Below are 20,328 nucleotides of genomic sequence, written 5' to 3' on the forward strand. Positions count from 1 at the left end.
GCTTCTGCCCTGGCGAGGTTATTCCTCGTCCCGTCGCTCGTCTTGCAAAAGCGCACGTCACATGTAAAAAAACCCCAGATTTAAGGAGGAGCTTTTAGGAACTCCTTTAGCCTCAAAAATAAATCCTCTCCTAAAACACAGGGCGTTATTTTCCCGTAAAACAAGTTACGAAATAATTCTCTTATTTTGTTAAGCAGATTGCGTTAAAACCAGGGAGGGATCGTAAACGATCCCAGTCAAACAGCGTAATACCATGCCACGCAGCCACAGAAAGCACAGAGGTGTTAKACAAAAGCCTCCAAAAAGCAAATTTCTTAAGAGTAAGCTCCTACAAGAACTAAGTGAAGTATGTAATCATTCAAGCTAAGATTTTTAATTTGGAAAACTGAAAGTACAGAACAATATGATTTCTTATAATCGGTTAAAAAAAAAGAGAGAATCAAGATAAAGATGTAGCAGCCTGAATACTGGATATATTTTTATCATCATGCTGAGCAGAGTTGTTATTCCTTTGGTTATTCAGGTTAGTGGAATGTATAGTATGCATCCACAGTTTATTTTTTTAAACATAAACCCACCTAACTTAAACACAGGTTTTACTAAGACTGCAGTTCAGAAGGTAAATTTCTTCCACATAACGCAATTATTTTAAATAAAGGCTTCAAGAAATTATAGTATATATTTTCACAATTTTTTCCAGATTAATTCCAGTTATTACCTTTATATTACATATTATTTACATGTCTGAATAAATGAGCGACAGCTTCACACCTTGTGTCTTTACAAAACCCGAGGACAGGGTGCTGCAGAAAGTAGTATCGGCATGGAAAGCAAGGCTGSAGGGGGCCTGCGGAGGGCCCCGGCCCGCTCCTGCGCGGGGAAGGGGGCCGGTGTCGCCTCCGCGGGCAGCCCGTTCTCCACCTCTCCTAGCCCTGTCCCCAACGGGGAGGATTTATTCCCTTCCTCGCAGTAGCCCCAGTTTTTATGTCCTGCCACCATACCTACCCTCAGACTCCTTTTCACCCAGCCAGCCAAAGCCAACGCTTTCCACGTTCCCTCAGGAGCTTGTTTTCAAGCCACGAGTCCCTTCCGTTCCCTCTCCAATTTGTCCGTATCTTTCTACAATTTTCGAGCTAATTGTTAGACATAACGTTTTGCTGATGTTTTACAAGCGCTGCACGAAGGACTAGAAAAAACTCCTAGCCCACAAAAGTGCCATTGCTGCGACTCGCTCCGAGGTTTGCTTTTTTTTTCCCTCAAAAGCATCTCACTCTTGTTGCTTGGATTCTGGTTTTGTGATCTATTTTTCCAGTCCTTCTCTGCCCTGCCGCTTCCCTCCTTATCTGCGTTTGCATCGTGGGGGTGCTCCCGTGCAGTTAATGAGCAAACGCTATTCTGCCATCGGCCCCAAGTGCCTTATACAGGCTGATTTTCCCTCAGCATAACCATAATTTGGCACTGTGCTCCAAAATTAAAGGCAGTAACATCTTCCAAGAAAGAAAAGTTGGAAAGACGATTTAAAAAATGTTTTGCACCTATTACAATCTGAGAGACGACAGTAGAAATCCTGCTCAATATACCTCACATCTACAGGACAGTGATTAGAGGAACACCTAGTCAATTATATCAGACACCAACAGTGTGAAGTTTGCTACAAGAAAATACAAACCTAGATTAGTAGTTTGCAGGTGTTTTGGTGTGTGTGTGTGGGGGGGGCGGGGCACACAGGAAAAAGGGAACGAGAGAAAAATGCAGGTAGAAAAACATTATTTTTTGTATTATGAGCCTTATTTCTCATATCAGTCATCTTGACTAGACAAGTTTTCCTACTTTGCCCCCTTTTTTCCTCTTGTACTTACTTCTGTAGACAACAAGGAACTATTGTGGATTTGGGCTTAAGGTAACTAAATACACCTTTAGGAGGAATGTAAGCATCCAACAGCAAAAATACTCTACAGAAACTCTATCTTAAGCATCCAAAAGTCCCAAGAGCCTCTCCAGAAACGTGGCAAGTGTCACAAAACTGGTTCCAAAACTCTGCTCTCGCTGGCTCCAGCGAGAGGCCAGGGAGGAAGAGGAGGGGAGACAGACAGCCCCTGGGGCATCAGGGGGCCTCCACTAGCCAGCCCCTCAGAAGATGCAACCAGGAGAGGATGCAGTGGACTTTCCTTGCATGACAGTCATTTCCAAAATAAATTTAGGCTTTTCTAAGCTGCTTGTTTTCCTCTTATGGGAATACCCATAAGCTGGCTCCCCACCCGAGAGGAACCTCAGGCACAGTTACTGCACGGCCAGGTCATAGACACATATAAGAGAAATTCCCAAGGAAAGAAACAAAGCAAAACTTGAGTTTAAGATCAGCAACAAGGATACTGCTGGCCAGACTCGAGCCCTAGCTTCTGGGCTCTCCCTGCCAGATTCTTGCAGCATTCGAGAGCCTTGGAGTGAAATGTATAAGGAGCACCTTGGGCATCTCTTGCAAGGAAAGGCATCAACTTTAGGATGCAGCAGATTTTTGCACTTTCAAAATGAGACAGCTCAGTTTGGCAGTGACATTCTCCTATGAAAGATATCCTGTGACACATTCGATAAGGGTTGCTTGTGGCCAATTTCAAAATCAGATCAGTTTGCAGTCCCCAGCTCTGCAAGATTTGTTTTCAACATGACAGAGGACCTGTCCCACTTAAATCTTTTAGCCTAAAAAAAATTTAATTATTTTCTTTGCTAAGGCTAGCAGTTGTGGTGAAAGTATACTTCTTACAACAAGCAGGGACCGCATAAGCTAACAGCAAACCCTTTTTAGATCACAGCTACACAAGGCTAGGACCTAGACACCAGCTTCTGTACTCTACTGCTTCTTTCTACAGACCCTTGCTTAAAGAAGATTGAACGATAGGTCAGACAGAGCAAGATTTCTCTTAGATTTGAGATCATTAACCATTGAGCAGGGTGTGCAGAGCAGGAAGAAAAGTTACATCATGTGAACAAAGTTAACTGCATGTGTTTTCTTAAGAAGCAATGTGATCAAAGTTTGTAACTGTCTACCATAGAAGTCATTTAAAATTTAAATACCTGAGTACTCATAGGTAACGTACAAGATATGAATCAGAAACAAAGCATTTAACATCCTGCACTTCTTGTATTTTACAAAGTTAGAGCATTTTCCCCTCTCCTTCAGGTAATCCATTTTACATTCCTTACCATTCCTGTGCCGTGTAAAATATGCCTGGGCAGAAAGATATGTCAAAGTACAGAGGCTTTTTTTGCCTAGAACGATCAGACAAATATGTACAAGACAAGAAAACAATGTTTTATAAAAATGTCAAATGCACAGTTAGAGGTCTTAAAATACATCTTTTAAAAACTTTAAACATTGTGCAAAATTAGGTAAAAAAAGCCTTTTTGATATTTCAGAAATAAGTAGTAGATTAGACTTTAGAGATTCAGGCTAAGTTACTTCTGTGTTAAGAGTAGCTTAATACTTTATCAACAGGAAATCCTCAGAGTTGAGCGATTTCATCACCTGTGCTCAGTGAAGGGCTTAGTAGTCTGATGACAGTGGCTGTGTCTGTGAAAATTGTGTATTAACTTTTAAAAAAGTTAGAGGTCCATATGCTGATTTCCAAAGCTCTGGTGATTTTTCTTCAGCACAGTTGGCTTGACCAGTGGTTAAAACTGGGAGTGTAATCAAAATTTCCATCTAGGTTCGCTGCACTTACTCACAACATCAGAAAGTCTGGAGGAATCTGCATGAAATAGAGTTGAACAGGTCACTGCAAAGCCCATGTTAAGAGCAAAGCTTAGTTTTTGATTTCCAAGAGAGTAAGTCTTTACTGTAGGATCATAAGCTTCAGTTTTCACATTACATATGTAGGATTTCAGTGATGTGCTTTGTTTGGGAAAGCAGTGTTACACCAAAAGCAAGCCAGACTTTATTCAACATTACACACTCCTTAGTTTAAGGTGAAGTTTTACTATCAACTTCCAAATGGCAATACCATTACCATCCCTCACTGCCTGCTTGTCCTGTGTTCCCATCTCTGTGCTAGCACATATCGGTAGGGTAGGTGCAAACTTCCTAGAAGATAAATCTTTTTTTTTTTAATGTTGGTTCTTCCAGTTGGATCAGCTTCCCTGACCAAGTTATTGCACAGCAGCGTTCACACTGGCACAGAGCAGATATGGAAACAAGCAGCAAGAGGCAGATGGGAGGTGACCTAAGACAGTTTAAGCTAAGATGCTCCCAAACATGTAGTTACACCACAGATTGTATGGACAGGGTCTGCTTTATCAACCCACCTGAAAAACAGCTTGTGGTCTGACCAGCTGAGATCGTTTCCTACTTTAAGAGGCCTGCTGAGTGAAGTGCAGCATGTGTAAGAATAGAAGTGACAGAGATGCTATAGCTGCAGGTAAAGATTTTGCCCAGAAATGGATTATACTCTGGGCTAAATTGCCTTTATTTCATAGAAGAACAGCAAAATATTGCCCTTTTTTTTATTCACATGCAAAGGGAGGGTGAGGAAGAGAGTAAAGGAGAGAGCAAAGAAATCTCACTGCTTCTCTTTTGACTATATATTTTTAAAAGAATTGAGACCACAGAAACATTTCTGTGAATATACTTCCACATCCTGCTCTAGAACAGGTAAAATATGCACATGATAAAGCACACAGTGCAGCTGTCAACACGCTACTCTCCAACTTGCATTTTCCTGCACAAATGCTTCCTAGGTGACTTCACCATTTGACTGTTCTTATACAGAGAATCAAGTAAACCAATCTTGAAAGGCTAAATTGGTCTGATCAGGAAACTCGCAAAAGCAGGAGAGTAGCTGCCAGTTACACAAACCCAGTCTTTGTTGCTAAAAATTCTACTTCAGCACAAGGTTTAGAGCATAGATTCTGTTATTACCTAAGAGTAGTTCATTCTGCCTAATCAACATTAAATCCTGCTTCTAAGAGCTGCAGTGCATTGCTAGCAGTAATGTCACCTCCACACTTTGCTTCTCACAGAGAAGTCTCTGAAGAGTTTTCTGGAAAATTTCAGTCTCAAAATTAAACCTTGAGGTAGCATGCTTGAGATAGCCCTGGGTAGTACAGACAGCAGCAGCCCATGACAAGATTAGAGCAATCAAAATCCTTTAAGCGAAGGACTTGTGATGTGACATTCTGTGGACGATGGCAGAGTGCAGCCATGTTCTCAGGGCAGCAAATGAAAAACTGATGTTGACTAAAGTGTTTATCTGAAGCAAACACTCATGGGACACCCAAGCCCGTTTCCTGGGGGTTCGTTCTCCTTACCTTCTTCAGGCAAGTCTAACTGCTGGGACCTTTAAATGCAAATCCATTCTTTGGACACTGTCCTGGCCGGATCATTTGTGTGTACAAGTCCATCCTCTGCTGCATACTACAAACACAAGTTAAGATAGAAGCAATCAGAAACCAAACTAGTGCAGAAGAGCGCCAGCAGCTTGCTATGCTACCTTGACCTTTATTAAAGCTCTGGGCAGATATCAGTTCAGGCTACGTGATCAGTCATTTGTAATGCTCCCATCAACATGATATCAAGAGCAATTCAACAACAGACACTACACTGGGATAACCAGCCTCCTCTCATAGTGTAACACATAGGTACACACGGGATCTTGTTGAAGACAGTCTCCAGACTAACAGTCACAACTGCCTGGTCTCAAGAGAGCACTTCAGGAGAGCAGTGACAAACACCTCCTATACAGTCTGAGCCACAGGTATTCAAGAAAAAGAGTTTCAGAAAAATAAATTCCACATCAAGCCAACCCACCAACACCACACACACAACACACCTGGTGCAATCTAGCCTTCTCTCCTGAAGCAGGAATATAGCCCTCATGTTTAGCAAGTGCTGCTGTTGAATTGAAGCACCCCTGCCTCCCTGCCCTTGCCAGCAGAGTGGGCCATGAGACCTTGTGATGGGGGCCACAGCATCCTCTGCTGGCTGTCCCAGGACAGGGTGCTCCCACCATCTCAGCTATGCAGTCCTGACCCTCCGACAGACACTTTCACCTCAGCTGTAGCAGGGCAGCATTTTGCAGGGATTGCCCGGTAAGCTGGACCAGGGAGCACTCCTCTTCCATACCACCCCAACCAGGGCTCTCAGCTGCTTTCGCAGAAGTCAGACATCTGAAACTGCAGCTATGCAGGCTAAAGCTGCTGGCCTCACAGAGAGGCTACAAGCACTTGCTGATTCATTAACACTCAATTGGAGACAGATAACAGCTTCTGCAACAGGCTGGACTAGGACACTATGAGGTCCAGTTCCCCCACCAGAGCAGTAAATGAACACCCTCACTATCTCTGTGCTGCCCCAGCTGCTTAGAGGAACAGTTGTGGGTCACAACTCAGTCTGGACAAGCAGCAAAGTGCTTTACCCATATGCACAAGAGGCATCAGGAATGAAAACTGTCTAGATGGGGACAAGGTAAGTAGCCATTTAGTCCACTTTTCTTAGTTAAACAAAACCCAGAAACAACTGCTTGCATATTTTAACCTGGGGCCAGAGGATTTGTACAGCTGTTCTTAATAGGTGCATATTACCACATTATGATGCAGTATCCAGACCTTAACTCTTTTACATCAATATATTTTTTGAAATCAAATGTGATATGAAGTGTTTCCCAATGCAGACTTCGCCTGCTATGAACTAAACTCTTCTTTTATCTAATCAACCACCAGATTGGCTTTTTTGTCTGTATTTCTGAAATTGAAATACTCCCACGCTTTTTGGATATGAGAACAAGTTTTCACATACTCTAAGGGTTGATGCTGGCATTCAAACTCCTTTTATATGCCTCAAGGGATCCCAAACATTCATCACAAAAGCCTTACGTAGAAACATTGAGAATCCCTCTTTCCTCCTTAATTTCCTAGTAATATTTTTTCCATTATACAGTTGCTTAATAGAGGCTTTTAATATAAATCACAGCTCCTTTCTGGATATTAGTAGCTGAAAGATGGGAGCAGCACATATTACCAACCAGCTTTTTCAGTTTCTGCCAACAATTCTGCAGGTCTATCAAGAGACTCCTGGACATACCCAGGACTATTTGCATTTAAGAATAGACATATACTTTGATGTTGTCTACAGGTTTCAGTTCCATACCTGCACATTTTTCTATCTGTTTTTCCTGCGATTCTTTTCTGCAGCCCTGAACAAGTATTAACTATTTTCAGTTGTGACAAAATACTGATTGACAGCCTATATTAATTTTAGTATTGTAGGCCAGATCCTATATTGCAGGTTAGCCTTGTTACATAACCCTCAAGCTGTAGAAACACAGAGAGAAAGGCATGGGAATAATTAAAGAGACAGACAACTAACCATAGGACTCATTGTTTATTAGTGTTTCATGACTAAGTTAGCTTTCTTTGCTAGTTCCTAGAACTCCAACAGACCCTGAGGAACATCACAAGGTCAGACCCTCCAACTGGTGTCCACAGGCAGGACAGTGGCAGTGGACTCTGCAAGTCACCTTCATGCACAGGCCATGTACCCTAGCCACTTCCAGAGTAAACCTCTCTCCTTGCCCCCCCGGTCTCCTGCTGGTCTAGAGGAAGCAGATCTTCAGCACAGAGCTCTGCTGCTTTGAGATCAATGTGCAGTCCTTCCAGCCACACTTTGTTTTTCATAACTAGGACCACCTTTGCCCTAAAGGGCTTGCCATCTAATAAAAAAAAATCCAGGTTTAAACAACAATTCCAATCAAAAAACTTTCCTCATCTTCAGTTATACTGAAAGCAGCAGCTGTCCATCACCAAATCAGCCCTCTAAAAACTTCAAGGACATTCGACAGGTCACCCCAGTGTCCTAAGAATAGCAAGTATTTTCAACTACCTCTTGGGCTGACAGACAGCAGGTATAACATGTACAAGCATACAAACCTATAGCACAAGTACAGAAGTTCCCCCTGCCCTGTATTTTAAAGGAAGAAAAGAATCATCAGCTCAGAGGTATGAGTGAAAATTCATAAGGTCATCTGTTAATCAGATGCAAACATTTAGATCCTTATGTCTCATGTTTAACCATAGATAAACTTTACAGATCATGTCCTTTTTAAAAAGAGTAGGCCTCTTTTTAAAGACTTTTCAGCTCTAAGAGGCCTTATTCCAGGATCAGACCAACTCTACTTCTGCAAGCACAGAAAGCTCATTGGAAACAGATATCATCTGTATTTAACCAGATAACCTGCCACCTACTCAAAGGATATCTGCCTATGGTGTAAGGTGCAACCTCCCATCCATATAAGGTGATAGGAGCACGACAACAGCAAGCAATAGAAACATAGCCAAAAGTACCTGCTGGTGCAGAAGAGGTCTGAAAGACCTTGCAAAGGTCTGAACAGTGTTGGGACTTCAGCATCCACTAGTACAAAGCTGCTGAGTAAAGAGAAACATCCAGCAACATATCTTTGCACCCTGAATAACCTGAGCCTAACTAGCCTTTACATGTGAACATTAGAGAGCAGCAAGTGGATGACACACAAGCCTCAAGGCACAAGTGATCTTTCACACTACTGAATTGTGTTCTTGCAAATAAGAAATGAAAAACTACCCTCAAATTGATCCCTGCACTCAGCTTGCAGTGTTGCAACATCAATTAATCCCACATACTAATCCAAATGTTTTACTAGATAGTAAAGGAAGAGTGTTAGCAAGTGACAGTAGAAACAGCTAACTGAACTTCAATCATTCAGCATATTAAGTGAATGAAAGGAACTTGGATCTTTAAGTAGAACCACCAGAGTTTCCATGGTGGTATTTTGTTTGATGGGAGAAGAAAGGTTGGTCATGTCAGTCTTGCACATTGCTACCAGCAGTAGAAAGCTTTAAGTTGCTGAAATGTTTCTTCAATATTCATAGTCATTACACTATCCTTATACCAAGGCACCTATTGATGAGGTCATTACCTTCTATTGCTTTTTACATACCAAGACAGTTTCATTAACCAAAACCTGCCCTTGAAGAGATAATGTTAGTCTACAGACTTCATTCTGTTGTCTACTACTGCATTCATTCCCCAAGGAAATAAAGTAGTAGTTAGAGGCCTCTTGACTGTTCCAACCTTTTCACTCTAAGTGAAGGTAGCGTGCATCATCAGGGGCACAGACTTGCCACTGAAGTGGGGCAGAGGGATGGGACATTAACTGGAGAGTTGAGATTGCAATCTTTTGTTTTGGCAAATCCGTGAAGGACACTGACTTGCTATGAATAAGGACAGGTAAGAGTCCTGTGCTTTGATCAAGTGTGAACGCATGAGCTTTATTTACATGGCAGTAATTAAAAGCCACTAGTAGGCTTTTATCCTGAGAGGCTATCCACTAAAGATGTGATCTCATACAAACCTAGCCAGCACTTAAGTGAGTGCTGCAGTCTAACAGCTGTGGTCCAGAGTGTTGCTATGAGCATAAGCTGATGAAGAGGATGAAGAGGTTGTTTCTGGCTGCTGCTGTTCTCCATCTGTGACAGATCTCCCAGGCTAAATACACATACAGTTGTTTCCTAACCTAGATCTGTCAAGTGATCCTGGTTAGCTAGAGATACAAATGGAGCCATTGGTGGCAGCACTAAATGACATCGCTCTCAACCCAGCCCACTTATTCCAGCCTCCTGGTTTTGCTGGTTTAAGCTATTGTCACTTAATTGTGCTCTAATACGGATTTGAACAATGATCAAGGCTAGAAAAGTCTAATTTGTTCTTCATAGTSGATTTAAGGCCAATTAGCATATAGACAAAAAAAGCAATACATAATCCATACCAGGAGAAGGTGGAAGCAAACAGATGAGATGAGAACACTAACAGATCACCCTGAATTTCCTCATGCAAGAAGTGTCAGAATAAAGTCTTTCTTTTTGGTCGTTAAAGGCATTAATGTGAATCACTCCAGAAGGCTGCAAATACATTGATAGGACAGGGAAGTAATCTCTCAACCCAAATTTAGCTACAATTAGACTAGCAGAGCTGACTAAGACTACATACTCTTTGGAAAAGACCCATGCTCACAAGCACTACCAACATATTTAAGACAATGAGGACTTCAGAGATGTAAGCACACAGATTTACCCACCCAACTCGGTTCAGTAGCACAAGCGTTTACCATAGGACGCAGAACAGTTACTTTGAGTTCAAGTACTTCCTGAGCCAGATGCAGGCCTGTGTATTCACTAATTCCAGTGGGATTTCCTGCCTCCTGAATTTCTTTCATTTGTTTGAACCCGTTTCAGTTTTCAGCTTCCACTGCATCTTTGTCAAGGAATCCCACTAGCATACTACCCACTGAACAACCACCTTCTGTTTCAATCTAAAATATTGTTGGCAAGCTCTCCCTCACCGCCCACCAAGTTGAGGTATGATTAAATATTTTGACAACATTTGACATTTTAAAAGGCATTCTTTAAGAGTGTTCAAAAATGACATCCAAACAGAATAAAGAGGATCCAACTTACTATTTTAAAGCTACAAATGCTGCAGCAGTAGCTTTCAAGCTTGTGTATGTTAAAGTTCCTATAGCATGTGCTAACAATTGTCTAGTAATATAGTTACTCTTTACTTTCAAAATACACATACACAGGAACTAGTACATCCATCCATCTAGGATTAGATAAAAAAATCTCACAAATCTTTGTTCCTTCTCAAAAGCCTGGGACTAGACAGTAGAGACCACTGATTTGCTGTCAGAACATGTTGCCAGATATAATTAAAAGCTGAACAGAGATATCAAAGACTGACAAATCCTGAATAACTTGCTCTCCCTCCTTACTTTTCATTAGTAGCTCACTAAAGCTATCTTACTAGCACAGAAGACATCCTTTTCTTTACATTGCCAGGTTTCATCACCAAAGCTAGAACAATATTAGGAGTCCAAGAGTTTCAGGGATTTCTCAAATACAAGAGAAAAATCAAAGCCATTTTTCACACCCCCCTCTACCCCAGGCAGAATACTGCGTGGAAAGCAGAACTAACAATTATAAAGCAACTTGACCTTGCAAAACACCTCCTGGCAGCAAGTCAAAGAAACTTTCCTTATTTCCATAAATATTCGCTGTTTTTGTATTCAAAATTTCACATAAATATCCATTATTAGATTTACGAACCATCATCTGATCATTAGCCACCAGCTCTGTATTGCTTTTCCATGCATTCAAATGGATCACTTAGTATAGAGGATACCCCATTCTTTTCTGTTGCATATTTCACTTTTTTAAATTAAATTTCAGAACCAGAAAGTTTCATTTAAGAAAGTTCTGACGGCTACGTAAAAAGGAACCCAATTACTTATTACAATCTTTACAAAGCATGGGAACTCACATGAAAAAGTGAGAATAAGTCTTATTTCTCTAAAATATGTCAATCCCAAGAGATCACTGCTATTAGTCATAAAGAAGTGGTCTGTAAGTCAAATGTGCTCCAAATGAAAAAGCAACATCCAAATACCAATCAGATATCAAAATGGAAAGAAGCTAATTTTATTCTGGAAGTTCTACCATCTTTACAAAAGAAAAGTATTTCTAATTGCCATAGACTCTACATACAAATGGCTTCCTAAGAATAGTATACAAATATAAAAGCTGAAAATAAAAGGGTGTTTTGACTTGGGATTGATCAGTCTAACATACATCCACAACCCAAGCAGCCAGTGACAGGACTCCTGTGGGATCCCATTCAGTGAAAGGTTTCTGTTGAGCCTGATCCTTAGTCCGCAGGGACCGGAGTTAAGCAAGGCAGTATCTCAAACTCACTGCAAACTATTAAGTAGTTTGGATTAGAATTGAGTTTACTGTGTTCTGATGACACACGACTATTGAGAAACCTGCTTTATACTGCCAGTGGAAATCTGGGGCTTTATTTTTCTTGATCTTACATTAAAGAGGTCGAGTTTGGTAACATGTTATCATAACCTTATGACAGACATGAAGGCATTCCAAAAATTCTCATGAGCAAAGAAAATTTTTATTCTAGTCAGAATAAAAGATAGGTAGCTCACAAATATACTCTTAATTAAAGAAGCAAGAAAACATTGGTACAAATTACAGGTACTACATAGTCCATCTTCTTCAACAGCTTCATGATAAGTAGCTATTTGGACCCTTCACTTGCCATAAAAGCTATCATGAGAGCTGTTGGAAAGCTTCCAGCATTCTTTAGCAGGTTCCCTAACAGAGGAGTGGTTTATGGCTCTTTCCAAGGCCTCAGCACTGCAGGGAGGAAATGGTTTCAAGAGTTTTCATCCTGCAGGAGACAGCTAAGATCTCCAGAAGAGCCAAAAGCCCTTCACAAGAGGCAGGCTAAGGTTGGGAAGAACTTTAGAGGTATTTACAGTAACACTGCATTGAAGCATAAGGGAACAGAATTTTCAAAGGTCAAAAGTTACTTTATTATAGAAAGAATCAAAATTTTGGCAAAAGTCATTACAGGAGACCCCAATCTAGCCCTTCTGAAAGGAAGGTGAGCAGCTTCTTTACATACGCAGGAAGGAGTACTGCATACACCAGTTCCTACCAAGGGCACAGTAACATACCTCCAAGAGATGTTGGACAGGAGGAAAAAAAAATCCTGTTTTAACTAGGTAACTTAAAATTGCTACCTGAAATACTCTAAAACTTGGGAAATCCCTAGATTCCCTGAAATTGTTTCCCTGAAGAGGATACTGAACAAGCTGTTCATGATAGCCCAAGTGTTTAGAATAATGGACAATGTTCTTCTGAGAGCTTTGTGCATTTGCTGTAAGAGACTTCTTTGCTCCTGCTTGGTTTCTCCTCTGCTTTACCTGGGGTAGTAGGCAGTGTAGTTCATGAAGAGCTGCGCTCCAGCAGGGTAGTATGCTGTGGAGGGCTGGAGCGTTCGTGGGTTCAGGAGCACAGATGGCTGATATAGGGCAGCTTCTGTCGGCACAACTGCAGCAGGAGTGGGAAAGGAGTAGGAAGGGGGTGAAAGGCCTAAAGGGAACAAATGGAAAATAGATTAAGACCCTTCAAATTCCAGCATATATATGGTGTTCATTAGCAGAACAACTCCGCAGAAACTTGTGAAGGGCCTTCACAAGTTAAGGGGCTCATTTTCTTGCTGATTCCAGAAAATGAAAGTCTCTGGGCCACTGATATGGCTTGACAGCCAAAAGTCAGTCAAAAAGCACAGGTTAGTAACACACACAAAGCCTCCTTGCACTCTGGGAACTTTGGAAAAACACTTTTTTCCTCTTGTCTAAGCTCAGATTTTAAATAAAGTCTCCAGCCAAGATGATACTCTTCTCTACTCTGAGTAAAACTTCAGCACCCCTCYTCTCCCCCCCAAAAAAAATCAACTTGAAATTCCCCAATAAGATACCTTTTAGTCCTGATGTTCTGTTCCCCAAACAGCTCTATTTTCAGTTAACCATCAAGAGGGTGGGAAAAGCCATGTTTCTCATGTTAACGCTCAAGTTTAATTTTGCAATTCAAGGTATTTCAGCAGGAGATGAGGCCTTACATGAACTCATGATGAGTCCCTTCTCCCTCTTCCCCTCCCCACTAATACAAGAGCCAGTGTACAAAGGCTTTAGGTACCCCTGAAAAGCAAAAATATCTGCTTTAGAGATGCAGTTAGTGGCTCACTGGCTTGTGGGAAGGGGCAGTGACACAGCAGAAAAGTTATCTGAAGATTACATGTATTTGTAGTTAGAAATGGGAACAGTGCAACCTAAGTAGTTCCCTGAGTCTGAGACTTCACTCATGAACCCACTGCTCCAGAAACTGTCAGAAGCTTCTATTCTTGTGTAGAACAGCTGTCATACAGGACTATCATTGTCTACCTCCACTTGGATAAATGCTTGCATTGCAAAAAGTGCCAGTCCACTGCAGAACTTATGTCCAAAGGATTAGCTGAAGGCCTACTCTTATAGCTCAAAAACCACCACTCCATACTTTGGAAACAAGGTATTATTTTTCCCATAGGCCAAGATTTATACTGTGTGCATGCTTAGTAAGTTAGCCCTTAGATTCTTACAGCTTTCTCCACCCAAGCGTTTGTCCAGAAGTCCCTGTTCATAGTAGAACAAGCTCTGAGGAGCGTAATTTTACATAAAATACAATTTCTTCAATTCTGTTAGGCTAGAGCTATGACATTGTACTTACACATAGGCAACCTCAATTCCATACAAACAAAAAGCTATGGAAGAGTTCAGTTAGCAGCAGTTCAATAGGCAGAGTACTCGCAGTTAAGTCCCAGAGAAGAGCATTACCAATGGCTTCATAAACTAAGTTTTGGATATGAAAGAGCCTTGAAGTGCCTTTGACATGTTCACCATAATACAAATGTAAATACAAATCAGTTTAAATGAGAAAGTGTTATTTAAGCCCTAGGCAGCCAAATTGCTTTTCAGAATCATGGCTCACCCTAGCCAAGCTGAGTTTCAGGAAGGAGAAGGGAAGTTTGCCAGTGGGAAAGCAAGTAGTTATTCAGTCATAGCAATCCACAACCAAAGGGAACAATCAAACAAAAACAAAAAAGGGAATCAGTGGCTTGCAATCACTGAAAAGGGCTCATTTTACAACCCCCATTTGACACTCCTTTCCAAGAACCAGAATCAGAGTCAAGAAAGCAGCTCCAACACCTACCCGCACATAGCGTAGAGAATTGGCAAGACCCATGCAAAACTTACATGGTAACTTACATGGTGGTGGGGACAAGCCATTTCGATTTAAAGTGCCCCCCATTAATACAAAGTTCATCTCCTCGGCAGAACATTGAAAGACTTCAACATATCTGTCCTTCATAGTCTTCTTATGACACTTCTGTGCAGCCAAAAAAGCTCGGTCTGCAGATTTCATCTGAATAAAAGCATCTCCTGATGGACGTCCCTACAGAGAAAGCAGATAGACATTTCTGGAGCTCCCAGAAGTACTAGCGTAACAATAGTTTGTGCTGTTAGAAATAGTCTTTACAGCCATACTTTAAGTCTCCAAAGCCAAGCTCAGTCATTCCCACATGCCTACTGTGCCTCTGGTTCAAACACTCTTCTTCAAAATGTCCCACTATTGCCAGGGAATCCTAGTCTATCCACTACATCATATAGACATTTTTATGACTTTAGTTTACCACTTCAAATAAGTTAACACAAGAAAAAAGTTAAGCTATATTGTAACTTGAGCCATGTTACTTCCACATGGAAAGTCAGAAATATATGGAAAAGGTAGCACTTCCCAGGGGCACTTTGGTAAGATTTGCTTTCAAACAGTAAGTTTAAGAATGTACAAATGGAATCTGATCCACACTTAATTATCTGTGATTTTTAAAATTCAAAAAGTAAATACAGCCTCAAGTGCCACTATTAAGCATTTTTTGTTAAGCCTGGTATGTGCTAGAATATTTTAGAAGGGCACTAGCTGAAGGCTGATAAAGCAGGTGGGCTTGGTAAAATACAGCCTTATAGACAGCTCTGACAGGGCATGCAATGGGAAGAATCATCTTAGCCATACACAGCTGTTGGCTTGAAGTAACCAAAAACACAGGTAGAGATCTGAATTCAGCTCTAAATTAAGTTCTAGGCCACCTGTGGTAGTTTCTAAGGGAAGAACATAGCCATAAGCAGTAAAAACCCCAAAACTTTTAAGGAACTTTTGCCCAACTTCTTGTTCTATCTTTCTAAGTCTTCTATCTACTCCCACCATTCCTGGCTTAAATTCCTCTAGTCCTGAACAAGAGTGTAAAGATGGCCATATGCTGGCCTTACCCAAAGGCTATATACACACACAGCAATTTCTTCCTCCAGGTTCTTTTGTCACAGCTGGTAAGGGCTGATACTAGCATAAGCCATCTGTTTGTGCTTTAGCATCTGCATCTTTTCATTGGTCTCTTCCTAGCCATGTACATTACATATAAATTTCTTTAGCCTTACCTATGGCTAAGTCAAGCCCTCAAAGACCCAGGAATCTTAAAATAGAATATAACTACAGTCCTTTCTCCCCCAAACTCTGCAAACAGAGAAGCCTTACTCCAGGACAAGGAAGCATTTTGCAGTTTAAAACTCAAGCCCAGTGTTGCCCAGAGTAATTTTAGAAGAGCCCTTTTCAACCCACAGTAATCTTCAGTTCAGGGCATCTCAGCAGTTAGAAGAGCTGTCTGTCTTCACCTCCCCCTAACACCACAAGACTATGCAGACAGAAGAGGTTAAAACATGTGGCTTCGTTTCTACCAAAAGTTACTTTAGACAGTTTCCAGGAAACAATGGCAGAGATGTGACTATCTGTACAGGTCAATGAGCTGTTAATTTGGTGCTTAGCTGTGAGCATTTAAATGTTAAAAGAAATTAACTATGCAGTTCTGAAAACCCAGAGTTTCATCTACCCATGTGGGACATAGGAAATCCTTTGGCCTCTAGGAGGTTGCAGTCCTGGGTGTTCTCAAAAACACCAGAAGCACATTATTCAGCAAGGCAAGCAGACACTCCTTTGTCAGCTTCAGCAAGGCAAGCAGACACACTCCTTTGTCAGCTACCATTGGCCGTGCTTCTTTGGAAGATAATACTTCATGCATGAGGAATTCTGCATGCTGTTAAGCAGGGCTTTTAGCTCCTACTGCCTATAGTGCTGGATCACAGTTGCTGCTCTGAGAGTGCATGTAGGCAGGCATGTGCCCATCTGGGCACACACACCCCAAGGTTTGCAGCTTGGCTTCAGACGTGGGTTGTCATAAGAAAAAGCACTGTGGTGCAAATGCAGCAGCTGTTATAGCACAGTTCAGATAAGCTAGTCCATCTATCACTACTACTCTTAGAGCAGAGCTAAAAGCCAATTAGTGTCACTAGTGTCAATCCCAAAGGTGCTCTTCTACTAATGAAGTATCATCTAAAGGACTGTGTTCATATACACAGGCAGTTGGCACAGAGCAGCCAGTGCTTGGATTTTTGTGGCACCTACCAACCTGGTGATTTAGTACCATGTGAACTCCGTGGGTCCGGATATCTGTAGAAAATTCCCCCAAGAACTCCAGGATGTCCTCAATAGTGGCAGTGTAGGGAAGACCACGCAAACGTATGCAGTCTCTGACACTCGTGGGAGGCACGAGCTGCTGAGGTAATACTGGAAGGATGGGTGGTGTTGGGAGAGGAATGAGAGGTGCGGAAGAGTACCTGTTCAGCACCTGTGCAAGACAAAGCAATAGGAAGACCCATTCCTTAATCATTCTTCAATTCAGAAGAACCAAAGTTCCAGTCCCATCTTTTTTCAGCCTGGGCAGTATTTTAAAGGAACAGGGAAGCTAATTTCCAGATTTATACCAAAGCAGTAGTACTTAGAATGTAGCTGTTTTTATAAATCTTTGGATCTCTTGCTTGAAACAATTTTCATGTGGAACATCTGGGCTGTTATGAAAGTCTAACACCTCTTAAAACAAAACTATGTATTTAATTTTTTTCCAATAAAAATGCTTTAAGTATTCTATCAACTACAGAGTCATGGGAGATTCTCCTCCCCTTCTTTTTTGCTTGTTAAATAAGCAAGTTACAAACACTATTACCCAAAGCAACTCTTCTCCTGCTCCTGAGCTTTAATATAGAACACTGGGAACTAGAACATATTTCACTTCCAGCATTGACTTGAGATACCACAGTCAAAGTAACACCATCAGCTGGGTCACAGTATTTGAAAGAAATAAAACCCAACTCATGCTTTGAGATTTCTTATTACTAATTTTAACAATTAAAAAAAGCATACACACCTTTTAGTCAAGAGTTAGTTGACTATTCAATCACTTTGAAAACTGAACTACCTCTAACTACATCTGAATAAGATTAGGATGCCTTTATGTTTACATAAAGGTTTTTCCTCTGAACATAAAGAAACATTACAGCACAAAATGCAGCACACTAAGCAAAACAGTACCGGAGTGAGAGTTGCAACTATGCTTTCTCAGTGTTACTGTCACTTGCAGAACACTGAGAAAGGCACTGAAATTGTCTACATTTGGGAGGTGGGAGGAAAGAACCAACCACTATTACATTGCCTGGTTACAGTGAAAAGGTTATTGGTAGGCCATAGTTTGCACCATGGACAGGACCTTCTAGGTACGTTTAGAAGTATGTTACTGACTTCAGCCTATGATAAGCTCTGCGGGGAGACACATACCTGCTTCTCTCAGTCTTGCTTCCTTTCCCTGATAAGGACTCTGCAATTGATGCTCCACTGAGCCCAGTTAACACAAGAGGCAGCAGTTTCAAAGCCCTGCCACTCACAGCTAGGCAGACAGTGCTGGCACAAGTCAGCCAAGACCTTTGCTTGCAGGCAACTCAGTCTTCAAATACATCACTCTGAAGTAGCTACTTAGATCAAAAGGCTCTATTTTTCTGTCCCACTGACAGAAATTAAGTCTTGCCCATCAAGATTTGTCATTAGCACTCCTGAGAGGACCTAAGTCTTCAGTGGACTTACACAAACCCAGCATCTCTATAGTACAGCACTAGAGCTATTAAAGGTGTTACAACTATTGCTTGCAGGGCTATCACAAGACAAAACCAAGGGTTTAACATATGGAGAAGAAAAGTCATACACAGTAAGATCTTACATTTAGAGGGAGCAAAACCTTACAGAAATTAGATAGCAGCAATCAAGAGTTASAGATGGTGGTGGGGGCTTTTCAGTCACAGCCAAGCAGTATTTGCTTAAGCTGTTGTATCTCAGAGTTTGGATTACAAGCTTTACAAGTATTTGTAAGCTTTACCTACCTGCTGAACTTCTGCTGCAGTGCTCCTGAAGAGTTCAATGTACCTTTTCCCCAGCAATTCCTTATGCTTTTTCAGTGCATTTTGTGCGTATTCCTCACAGGCAAACAACACAAACGCATCCCCTGTTGGCCTGCTGTCAGGGTACGTGACAAATAAGACTCCCTCCTTTCCTCCTGTCACAGGGCAGTGCTGGCCAAAGAACGTCAGCACTTCTTCTGCTGTCACATTGAAGGGAAGTCCTCGCATCCTGACAATCACTTGGTTTTCTTTTGATAAGAACTGTGCAACCTCGTTGGAAGTGCCTTTAACATAAGAAGCACAGAAATACTGAAGTTCAGGTGGCCACGTTAAATTGTGATCAAGTCTGGCAGAGCTACCTCCTTCTCCCAGAGACAGTTTCTGAGCAAGTAGAGCAACATTTGCCTCCAGAGTCAGGGGAAGATGTCCCTGTCTGAAAAACTGTAAATATTACCTTATAGGACACTTCCCATGAAAGTCTAGCAGTGCTGCTCCTTTGAAAGAGGTTCATCCTTACCCAAAGGCAAAGTAGCAAGTACTTACAATATTCAGAGCCCAAGGAAAGCAGTCTATCTTGCACAAGCAGTACCTGTGCTGCCAGGCGTCTCTGCTTTCTAACTTAGGAACGCCTCCAGCATGTTCTGGAACCACAGTGTTTAGGAATCAAGTATCCAGACCATCAGGCTCAAAGAAAGGGCAAATTAAAGATGGCTCAGGAATTCCATCCTATTCTGATAAAACTGTCATCCTGCAGTTTGCCAATTCTGCTTTCAGTATCTCCAGGAGACCAGTTACTCATACTTCTATGTTTATACTACCCTATCCAAAACCAGCTGGTAACCAAGTTTGCACCTTAATACAATCCTTTCACTTAGTTATCCAGCTTTGCAGAACTGGCTACAGAAGAAGTTTGCCTGTGGCAGACACACACTATTTTTCCTAGGTTAACATGCAGTGTCTTTACTTTCAATGGTGTAACTACCACTAATCCTATCAATTGGCTAAGCATTTGACATCTTCCCCTCCCAAACCTGAACCTTAGGTAACTTAACAAGTTCGCCACTTGTGATCTCGAAAATAAACCTGTCAGGAACTAACAAGGATCTTGATCGATTGCAGATTCTTAACAGTTCATTGGATCTTAATCCAAATTCTGTATGTATGCATTTATAGAAGAATGGAGAGACTATGGGAGGGTTTGTAGGGCAAGTTTTTTAGCCTTTGAATTCAAGTTTTGGAAGTGTTTCCCTTTAGTATTCTCTTTAAATTCTCCCTTTAGTTTGAGATGCAAGCAAAGGTTTGACTTGAGGAAAGTCAGTTCCATAAATCCCTTGTTATTTACACTGTGAAATGTTTGCTTTTACATGCAAGTCTCCACAGCAACAGCAGTCATTGTTTTGAATGACTAGTCTGCTTTTGTTTTTAAGCAATCAATAACATTTAAGTCCTGCCAGTTAGGAAGATGACCTAGCAAATTAAATTCATAGGCAGAATCACCTTGTCTAATCAAATCCTTATTTGATGGACTGCATGAAAACAACAAGGGTGTGGAAGAGACAGATAAATCACAAAACAGCTTGGA

At 41.4% G+C, this 20,328-nt stretch overlaps 1 protein-coding gene across 1 annotated transcript in view; it reads right to left on the reverse strand.

Annotated features, from left to right (window-relative positions):
* Positions 1–3,376: 3,376 nt before the first annotated feature.
* ESRP1 (epithelial splicing regulatory protein 1) overlaps positions 3,377–20,328 on the reverse strand; it is a 30,088-nt gene continuing 13,136 nt past the window's right edge. Inside the window, exons 10-15 of the mRNA XM_085301641.1 lie at positions 18,729–19,030; positions 16,931–17,149; positions 14,670–14,868; positions 12,801–12,969; positions 5,302–5,407; positions 3,377–3,746 (exon numbers count right to left, since the gene is read on the reverse strand). Coding sequence (XP_085157767.1) covers positions 5,317–5,407; positions 12,801–12,969; positions 14,670–14,868; positions 16,931–17,149; positions 18,729–19,030 — 980 coding nt within the window. The 3' untranslated portion in view covers positions 3,377–3,746; positions 5,302–5,316. The remainder of the gene's footprint in view (positions 3,747–5,301; positions 5,408–12,800; positions 12,970–14,669; positions 14,869–16,930; positions 17,150–18,728; positions 19,031–20,328) is intronic.

This window comes from Rhea americana, unplaced genomic scaffold, assembly GCF_003343005.1.
Source record: "Rhea americana isolate MKP2758 unplaced genomic scaffold, rheAme1 scaffold_0, whole genome shotgun sequence".
In the NCBI taxonomy this organism is placed as follows: domain Eukaryota; kingdom Metazoa; phylum Chordata; class Aves; order Rheiformes; family Rheidae; genus Rhea; species Rhea americana.